Below are 10,938 nucleotides of genomic sequence, written 5' to 3' on the forward strand. Positions count from 1 at the left end.
GTAAGAAGGCCTATGGAGTATTATCGTTCATTAGCAGAGGGATTGAATTCAAGAGTCGTGAAGTGATGTTGCAGCTGTACAGGACTTTGGTTAGGCCACAGTTGGAGTACTGTGTGCAGTTCTGGTTGCCTCACTTTAGGAAAGATGTGGAAGCTTTGGAGAGGGTGCAGAGAAGATTTACCAGGATGTTGCCTGGAATGGAGAGTAGGTCGTACGAGGATAGGTTGAGAGTTCTCGGCCTTTTCTCGTTGGAACGGCGAAGGATGAGGGGTGACTTGATAGAGGTTTATAAGATGATCAGAGGAATAGATAGAGTAGACAGTCAGAAACTTTTTCCCCGGGTACAACCGAGTGTTACAAGGGGACATAAATTTAAGGTGAAGGGTGGAAGGTATAGGGGAGATGTCAGGGGTGGGTTCTTTACCCAGAGAGTGGTGGGGGCATGGAATGCGCTGCCCGTGGGAGTGGTAGAGTCAGAATCATTGGTGACCTTTAAGCGGCATTTGGATAGGTACATGGATGGGTGCTTAATCTAGGTTAGAAGTTCGGCACAACATCGTGGGCCGAAGGGCCTGTTCTGTGCTGTATTGTTCTATGTTCTATGTTCTATGTTCTATGAAGGTGGGACAGAAGGTGATAGATTGGAGAGGCGGGTGGGTCACATAGGTAGGAAAGACAATGGACATGTCAAGAGGGTGATGCCCTCCAGCATCTACAGACCTCAATTTCTCCTATTAGATAGTGGTCAGCCAAGATTTTATTGAATGGTAGAATAGGCCTAAAGGGCCAAATGGCCTATTTCAATTCTTATTTCTGATCCAGTTGTTTGTGGTGCTTGCCATTCAATTATTCTTCATTCTTTGGGTAATGTACAATTAATTTGCTCTTCCTCCAACACAAAATAATGTGCTTGCAATTTTTTTTTTAAATTTTAGGCTGAATCCAATAAAACCAGGATTGACGAAGCTAACCAACGTGCAACAAAGATGCTGGGAAGTGGCTAAGCCTGCAGGAAAGTGCACTACTCCCTGGCACTCTTCAGAAAGCAGCGTATACATTGATTTTATTGTGGTATTTACTGACTAGGTTTGCACACATGCACATGACAGACCCAGTGTAAAAGTTGCCCTGTGTAGCTTGTCATATTTTTAACCAGAGTACTTGTAATTATTTATTTCTAGATAAATCTCTTTCCAAAGGATGTATATAGGGCTGGATTGATGGCTTTAGCTCACTCGTGATTTTTAATTTTGTTTTCCCATTACAAAGTTTGCTCGGTAAAATAGGAGCTTGAGAAAAGCTGTTTTTCTTTTGAAATGCAGGGTGTACAGTATTGTCCTTGTGAACTGTGTCATTACACAAAGCTACTGCCATGTTCCTAAGGGTAATGTGATGATAAAAATGCATAGTTAAAAACAAAACTGTTGTCTTATGTTCATTTCACAGAACCTTTCTAACTTAACGTCAAGGAAGTGTGGTGTGTGTAACTGTAACCGTCCTTGCACTGAGGTGATGTACTCATACAATTATGCATGATATTAATTGTAAGACCTTCTGCTAAAATGATCTTCACATGGCAGTAGCGCCTTGGCAAAGCATGCTCAGTATTGAGACACAGTTGATAATAGGTTTTATCTGCAAGTCTACAGTAGTGCCACATTTTATGTTCGAGAAACAAAACTGTGAACATGGTGTAAAATAAGGATAAAGCATTTAATAAATGAACAATTTCTGCAATGAGTATTCTCAAAATGAGAAAACTTAAGGCAGAAGCAAAACATATTGGTAGCGGTTAGACATTTTATCCACAAGGTTTAGATGCTGCTAATGGTAACGATATCTGATGGAAAGATTGCACTAACAGGGGAAACGTAGTTGTATACATAGGCCTGAATATTTATGAAAGATATGTAGATTTTATAAAGAAATTGTATTTTGTTTGTTATTACCCTGTGTTTTGTAAAGTTTCTTGTCGCTTTATGTATTTAGAGCTATGCACAGCAAATGGCTGGACTGTGTAGTTAAAGAAATAACTAAACAAAAATAGCAAAATCTGTTGAGATAAATGTTATTATAGCATGTAATGTGGAATTCCTACTGCCTCTGTCAGTCTGTGAAGTGGTTAACGTTTTGTAGCTAGTTAAAATGATTAAATATTACGAACCTTAAGCGTTGTGCAGTTTAGTTTGTTGCCTACAAACCTTCTAAAAAACCTGTAACATGCATTGAGGCAGGTTAATGTCTTTGATGCAAAAGGGAGAAGAGCTCCATTGTACATTATTTATACAGCTGAGATCTCTTTATCAAGGCGTATCTACTATTTTGCTACACTTAGCACATAAAGGAAGTCTCATGTGATCTAAACTAGTTATTAAATCCAATGATTGAGCATTTTCCAATTCTTTTAAAGATTACCTGATGTGTTGTAAAGAGATCCTTTGATCTACTTCTCAAAGAGCAAATGCTTATTTCTGACACACTGAAATTTTTGTTAGAAATATCTAAGTCCTGATATGCTACTCATGTTAATGTTCATGTAGCTGTGTTGACAGCTAACAGGAGGGACACCATTTTTATTTTATATTCCACATACTGATAGCTGCCACTTAAAATCTCATTTCAAATCGATGGCTTGCTAATGAATATGCAAATGACAGCAATTCTAAATCAGTGCTTTGAAGTTATTGATTAACATTCATTGTTAATAATAACACTAATATAATAAGCTCCTTTTTGGAGATTAGTATATTACTGGCCTAGTCCTTATCATTAAGCATGTTTTAAATTGTTTTCCTTCTGATAGACTTGGAAGGAGAATGAAAATACAAGATAATTAACGGTGAGAAAAATGACACATATGCATTGAAAGAAGCAACAGAAATACGAGCAAAAGCAAAACATTATTGGAGCCTTTTATTTAACAGGTTTCACGTTACATGTACTTACCCAAAGCTGAAGCCACATTTGAGAATTAAATTACATATCATCGTATCTGGTGGAATTCGTATGCTTGTACATGTTATGGAGATAAAGACAAAAAAAACTGGTTTCAGAATAAGAAAGTCAGAAAACCAGAAGAGATGTTATACATCGGAATGCGTCATGGACTGTTGCTGGAACAATGACCCAGAACTTGTTTAAGTCAGGCATTTGTTGGGGCTGTTTCATCCTTCAGCTCCAAATGTTGTTGGATGCGCAAGCTGCTTAATTAGGCTTCTGGGACATTGATGAATGAGGGGATGAGCTGAAGAAGAGCTCATGCATGAAACATTGATTCCCCTGCTCCTTGGATGCTGCCTGACCTGCTGTGCTTTTTCCAGCAACACATTTTGTGCGCAGCACGATGGCACAGTGGTTAGCACTGCTGCCTCACAGTGCCAGAGACCCGGGTTCAATTCCCGCCTCAGGCGACTGTCTGTGTGGAGTTTGCACGTTCTCCCCGTGGTCTGTGTGCGGGTGCTCCGGTTTCCTCCCACAGTCCAAAAATGTGCAGGTCAGGTGAATCAGCCATGGGAAATTGCCCGTAGTGTTAGGTAAGGGGTAAATGTAGGGGTATGGGTGGGTGGCGGGTCAGTGTGGACTTGTTGGGCTGAAGGGCCTGTTTCCACACTATAAGTAATCTAATCTAATCTAATTTTCAGCTCTGATCTCCAGCATCTGCAGTCCTCACTTTCTCCTTGAATGAGGGGATGACCAGTCTATCTCCTTAACCTGTGATATATTTAAGGATTGAGACAGAAACAAAGGAAGAATGGAAATAAAATCCACTCTGAATTAGACTTGGAGAAAGGAAAAAATAAAGAGAAATGAAAATAGATTTGATTAAGAGGCAAAAAAAAGAAGCTAAGAGAAAAATAAATTGAAACTCTCCAGGGAAAATTGCTACCTGCAGGAATGAATCTCCAAAGTTTTAATTGTTCTTTTTCTGGGCTAGAGAGGTTGAATAGAATTACAGGAAGATAAATCTCAACTTTACAAATATACTTACTTTATTAAGTGCCAGCCCTAACCTTCTAAATTAAATTTAGTTAGAAATTAATGTGCAACTGCAAAACTGCATTCGTACTCATGAGAAGGCATGGATTGAGTTGCCATTTTGGCATACATTTGACAGGGTGGCATGAATTGTCCAGCAACAATTGTCACAGTCACAGAATATCTCTTCCTTGCCAATTCACATATTCATAGAGCCAAGCACTGTTAAATTAGCCACTACTCTGTCAGCAAATTTTGGTCAATTGTCAAAAACCTGGTTACCTTCCTCCAAATGTTTCTTCAGCTTCTGGGAATGTTAGGATTTTTTTCAGTCCCTTCTTTTTGTGTGCATTTCTTAACCTTAATGTGGACTACGGGTTTGTAGCTCATGGTCAACATGCAACGTTCACAATTCATTACTTTCTTGGTGAAGGGCTTATTCCTAGTTAGGCCATTGGGGCAATGAATATCCATTTTAACAGGGCAGATAGAGAAAAACAAATGTCCTGTTCCTTATAGTTCTCCTATACAGATGACCAAGGATGCACGGTAGTGATATTAGGTGAAAAAATTGGATAGCAACCCCCTTCCTAGTACTGATACGTCTCTTGAAAAGTACAAGAAAAATGGCTTATCAGAACAGGCTTTCTGAGAAATTCCTCTCCTGTTGTTCTGCTGAGATTATCCATGCCATATGGAAGTTATTTTAAGGGTCATGCCAAGTCACAATGATCTTACCAGATCATAGGGATGCTCTCTCATTAGAGAGAAATAACTGATGGTAATTTAATCTGAGCACCACCATAACTCAGATGAGGGGACAGGTTGAGAAGGAGAGTCCTTCATGGTAAACTCAGCGAGTGTGGGGATTAAACCCTTGCTGTTGGCATCATGCTGCTTTGAATACCAACTGTCTAGAGTTGAAAAGTGCGAATCTGGAAAAGTAAAGCAGAAGAGGCAGCGTCCGAGGAGCAGGAGACTGGATGGTTCAGACAGAAGTGGCATTATTCCTGATGAAGGGCTTATGCCCAAAACGTCGACTCTCCTGTTCCTCAGATGCTGCCTGACCTGCTGTGTTTTTCCAGTGCCACACTTTTCGACTCTGACTCTCCAGCATCTGCAGTCCTCACTTTCTCCTAAATCAACTGTCCAGCCAACTAAACTAAACCTACCCTCATCTTAAGGGTGAAAAGCAACACAATCAATGGTGACTAATCAAGTTGTGTCTATGAAACAAATTTACCTGTTCCTCCAGAATTGTTCAGAAGGTCATAGTTTCTATAATATTGTGACCTTGTGTGCTATTGTATTTTGAGGCGGAGTGGTATATTTCTATTGTCAGTGGGAGAAGCCTCCAGCATAACTAAAATGTCATAATTTGTGTATTAAACTGGAGGGAATCTCAGGTTTATACATGTCATTGCATTAGTTTGGCCATCTGAAGCTATTCAACCATAAATGTGTACCCAAATCAGATTAAACACCCAGGACAAGAAGACAATGAATAGCAAAAGACAACACTAGTGCAGAAAACATGAAGGTGATCAACATAGAACGGTGCACTCAAATAAATTTGCAGGTAATATGATAGGAAATGAAGACATGGTTGGTGCACTGAAAATGATAAAGAACTACCACTGTTTGGAAAACAAGAAGATTTTAAACATTTTCAATAACACTTTTTAGTTGACAAGAATTTGGTGTGAAGGGTAAAGAGAACAAAGCAAGGAACAAAAGTTAAAGTGAGAAATAAAGCAATCAAGTCAACAGCAGAAGAAAACCCTCCATATTCTCACTTTAATTTTTAACCAATCGCTTGAGGGATTTAATAGTGAACCTCTAGAGAAGATGAAATTGACCTGGGAATTTTGGCTCAAACGTTGGGACAATACCACTTCATCACAAGAGCCCCAACAGGCACATACTGCTTGTTTTAGTGAATGAAACGGCAATGTAGACATTTTCTGAGCAACCTGTTTGGAGATGTTATTCCACATCTTAGAGCAGGTAGGCCATCACCCTGGGTCTCCTGTCTCAGAGGTAGAAGGACTACCACAAAAGTTTCTTAGGTAATGTATGCTGACTACAATGGCTCAGTGAGATTTGAAAATTAACAAATTATCGATGTTAGATTAAGGATTACTAACTGGGATCAGGAGGGGTGTAAAATAACCAAAGCAGTGGTTTCCCAAATATGACTGAAGAAGTATTGATGAGGCCCAGACATGGTCTACCTGGGCATCCAATGGAAACATGCAAGGTAAGAAAATATTCATTGAATATTTGAAATTCAACCAAATTTGGCACTGCAGAGGCAGTTAAGTCTTTCAATAAATAATGTAAAATTAAATTGGGATTGTTCAAAGTATTTACAAATAAGATTTTATGAAGTTTATTAGCAGCAGAGAGTGGTTGATGAACTATCCATTGCCCAGATTGCCAAACTGCCCATGAGGGAAATATAAGCTATACAAGTGACCCAACAATAAACCTAAGCTAATAAACATAAAATATTGCAAAGGTAATACATTAGTGAACCATTATAGTGAGAACTAATAATGTGCTTATTAAATTTTATATTGTTTCCTTTGTTATTTGTTTAAGAAACAGCCAAGCAGAACAAGAAGGGAAGCATTCTTAAATGTTACTAATTACAAAACCAATATCCCTGAACAGCTACATGCAAAATAATGATTTTCAAAATATGTTAGGTTGAGCTATAGGGAGAAGCTGAATAGGCTGGGGCTGTTTTCCCTGGAGCTCAGAGGATCATTCCACATGGAAAGAAACCAATTGGGCATTTGTATCCGTGCTGGTTCCATGTGACAGCTCTCTGGTTTGTCCCAGTCCTCGCAAGTTGTTTCTTTCAAGTATATGTCCTCACACATACCTCCATTCATATGCGTTTAAGCTCAACTTCAAGCAATTGAATTTGTGTAGACTCAAAGGAATGTACAAAAGTTGAAAGAACAAAAAAGGACAAATAAGGAGGTGAGGGGTATGTTGGTGTTGGGCGATCACCGTGTTCATCAAGTTACCATATGCTTACTGTTTGAAGGGAAGCTCAACAGCACTGTTGGCCTTTGATGAATTGTGGCTGTGGTTAAGACACAATTCACCAGCCCAGGCTCCAGGTGGCCCAAGTGAATGATATGGATGTAGTAGAGCATGAACAAACTGCTTGCAGACTGGGCAAGTTCCAACACTCTGCCAGCTCGGAATCTCGAATGAGCATGTTAGCGTTGATGAGATGAGATGATCAAGCATGTCCAGTTGACTATACGCTACGCAAGCTCAACTTTGCATGCTGAGCCTGATTTAGATTGATATAAGTAAAGCAATACTGATTATTATGTTAAGAATTCTTCCTGGCGTCACAGTGTGAGGTTATCCAGGATGCTCATCCATTGCTGTCACCGTAGATCATCAGCAGCCTGTCAGGTTGCTATGGGAAAGCCAAGCTGTGCTTTTTGTTCAGACACCTACAGGTAAGAAATCATCTACATTATTGTGTGTGTGGTAACCTGGATCATTAAATGTTATGTCATAGAGCTGTACAGCACAGAAACCACCCCTCGGTCCAACTCGTCCGTGCTGACCAGATAACCTAAATTAATCTAGACCCATTTGCCTGCATTTGGCTCATATTTATCTAAGAGGTAAAAACAATGGCTGCAGATGCTGAAAACCAGATTCTGGATTAGTGGTACTGGAAGACCACAGCAGTTCAGGCAGCATCCAAGGAGCTACGAAATCGACATTTCGGGCAAAAGCCCTTCATCGATTTCAAAGCTCCTTGGATGCTGCCTGAACTGCTGTGCTCTTCCAGCACCACTAATCCAGAATCATATTTATCTAAGCCCTTCCTATTCATGTCACCATCCAGATATCTTTTAAATGTTACAATTGTACCGGCCTCCACCACTTCCCCTGACAGCTCGTTCTATACCTGGATGACCCTCTGTGTGAAAAAGTTGCCCCTCAGGTCCCCTTTAAACCTTTCTCCTCTCACTTTAAACGTATGCCCTTTAGATTTGGATTCCCTTACCCTGGGAAAAAGACCTTGGCTATTCACCCTAGCCATGCCCTTCATGATTTTATAAACCTCTATAGGTCACCCACTAATCTTCAACACTCCAGGGAAAACAGCCCCAGCGTATCCAGCCTACCCCTGTAGCTCAAATCCTTCGACCCTGGCTACATCCCTGTAAATCTTTTCTGTCCCCTTTCAAGGATAACAAAATCTTAGCAGGGAGAGAGAATTGCTCACTGCATTCCAAAAGTGGTAAAAACAATGACTGCAGATGCTGGAAACCAGATTCTGGATTAGTGGTGCTGGAAGAGCACAGCAGTTCAGGCAGCATCCAAGGAGCAGCAAAATCGACGTTTTGGCCAAAAGCACTTCATCAGGAATAAAGGCAGAGAGCCTGAAGCGTGGAGAGATAAGCTAGAGGAGGGTGGGGGTGGGGAGAAAGCAGCATAGAGTACAATAGGTGAGTGGGGGAGGGGATGAAGGTGATAGGTCAGGGAGGAGAGGGTGGAGTGAATAGGTGGAAAAGGAGATAGGCAGGTAGGACAAGTCCAGACAAGTCATGGGGTCAGTGCTGAGCTGGAAGTTTGGAACTAGGGTGAGGTGGGGGAAGGTGAAATGAGGAAACTGTTGAAGTCCACATTGATGCCCTGGGGTTGAAGTGTTCCGAGGCGGAAGATGAGGCGTTCTTCCTCCAGGCGTCTGGTGGTGAGGGAGCGGCGGTGAAGGAGGCCCAGGACCTCCATGTCCTCGGCAGAGTGGGAGGGGGAGTTGAAGTGTTGGGCCATGGGGCGGTTTGGTTGATTGGTGTGGGTGTCCCGGAGATGATCCCTAGGAGGCAGGAGACCGTATCGGGAGCAACGGATACAATAAATGATATTAGTGGATGTGCAGGTAAAACTTTGATGGATGTGGAAGGCTCCTTTAGGGCCTTGGATAGAGGTGAGGGAGGAGGTGTGGGCGCAGGTTTTACAGTTTCTACGGTGGCAGGGGAAGGTGCCAGGATGGGCAGGATGGGAGGGTGGGTTGTGGGGGGGGCGTGGACCTGACCAGGTAGTCACGGAGGGAACGGTCTTTGCGGAAGGTGGAAAGGGGTGGGGAGGGAAATATATCTGCTGTCTCACAGCGCCAGAGACCTGGGTTCAATTCCCGCCTCAGGCGACTGACTGTGTGGAGTTTGCATATTCTCCCCGTGTCTGCGTGGGTTTCCTCCGGGGTGCTCCGGTTTCCTCCCACAATCCAAAAATGTGCAGGTCAGGTGAATTGGCCAGGTTAAATTGCCCATAGTGTTAGGTAAGGGGTAAATGTAGGGGTATGGGTGGGTTGCGCTTCGGCGGGTCGGTGTGGACTTGTTGGGCTGAAGGGGCTGTTTCCACGCTGTAATTAATCTAATCTAATCATATCCCTGGTGGTGGGGTCTTTTTGGAGGTGGCGGAAATGTCGGTGGATGATTTGGTGTATGCGAAGGTTGGTAGGGTGGAAGGTGAGCACCAAGGGCATTCTGTCCTTGTTACAGTTGGAGGGGTGGGGTCTGAGGGCAGAGGTGCGGGATGTGGACGAGATGCGTTGGAGGGCATCTTTAACCACGTGGGAAGGGAAATTGTGGTCTCTAAAGAAGGAGGCCATCTGGTGTGTTCTATGGTGGAACTGGTCCTCCTGGGAGCAGATACGGCGGAAGCGGAGGAATTGGGAATATGGGATGGCATTTTTGCAAGAGGTAGGATGGGAAGTGGTGTAATCCAGGTAGCTGTGGGAATCGGTGGGTTTGTAAAAATCAGTGGGTTTTTAAAGTAAGTGATGAGACTGCTGGGTGTATTGGTCCTGTAGTGACAGTTTCATCTTCAGTTTGAATCTAGGATGAAGAAAACATGCCAGTGGAAACTACACCACCAGGGAGTTTTTTTAATCCTAAAACTGCCTGTTGCAGAGTTTTAGCTTAATTCAATAAAGCCTCATTTCAACTTTCCAGTGTCTTTACAATTCAAAACCAAACCTCAACAGTTGAATTAACTCCTTGACTACAAGCTGTTGTGCATGTGTTGTGTTGCCACGTGTTTAACAGAACGATACTCATAAGTTGAATTAAGATTTTCAAAGATTTATGGGGGATTTAGTGTAAACCTATAGGTTAATGTAAACACCAGCTTTCACTTTTTGCGCTGGGCCTTTTTCCCTTTCCAGAAGCCAACCTCCACAGGGAAGAATTCAGCTCTTTCCCGTTATAAATTAATTTCCAAGTGATGATACTTGACTATGAGGGGCACTATAACATTTACCAAGACCCACTGGCAAAACTGAGAAATAAGACAGATGGGGAGTGGTATTCAAAATCTTATGACCGGGGATAGTACACCCCTCGCCGCAGTTATGTGCCCTGCTATCCTGAACTGCTGCAAGAGTACCAGAGGGCACTGCATGCTTTCTCTCCAAAGACAGGTGAAAGTGAGGACTGCAGACGCTGGTGATTTGAGTCAAGAGTGTGGTGCTAGAAAAGCAACAGCAGGTCAGGCAGCATCCAAGGAGCAGGAGAATCAACGCTTCGGGGCAAAAGCCCAAATTCCTGATGAAGGGCTTGTGCCCGAAATGTCGATTCTCCTGTTCCTCGGATGCTGCCTGACCTGCTGTTGCTTTTCGAGCACCACACTCTCAACTCCTCTCCAAAGACACCTGAGCGAGCACATAACTGTGAAAGACAAGCAGGGATAATGGACTCACACTAAGATATGTTGCTGCCTACTTAGGACAGGCCCAGTAGTAGGCCTCAAAAAGAGCCCAGTTTATTTTCTTTAGTAAGGAAGTACATTTTCTGATCAGCCTGTTCAGAAATCCTGTTACCATCTCTGGAGCAGGTGAACCTTGGCCTCCATGTCCAAAGGCAGGGAGATTACCACTACACCTCAAGAGTATTTTGTTGTATTTAAAGAAACCCACCA

At 42.4% G+C, this 10,938-nt stretch overlaps 1 protein-coding gene across 2 annotated transcripts in view; it reads left to right on the top strand.

Annotated features, from left to right (window-relative positions):
* snap25a (synaptosome associated protein 25a) overlaps positions 1-2,169 on the top strand; it is a 134,928-nt gene extending 132,759 nt beyond the window's left edge. For both annotated transcript variants that reach the window (XM_072581504.1, XM_072581503.1), the window contains exon 8: positions 936-2,169. In XM_072581504.1, the coding sequence (XP_072437605.1) occupies positions 936-1,004 (69 nt within the window). In that variant the 3' untranslated portion in view covers positions 1,005-2,169. The remainder of the gene's footprint in view (positions 1-935) is intronic.
* The last annotated feature ends 8,769 nt before the right edge of the window (positions 2,170-10,938 follow it).

The sequence above is a fragment of the Chiloscyllium punctatum genome, chromosome 11, assembly GCF_047496795.1.
Source record: "Chiloscyllium punctatum isolate Juve2018m chromosome 11, sChiPun1.3, whole genome shotgun sequence".
Lineage (NCBI taxonomy): Eukaryota > Metazoa > Chordata > Chondrichthyes > Orectolobiformes > Hemiscylliidae > Chiloscyllium > Chiloscyllium punctatum.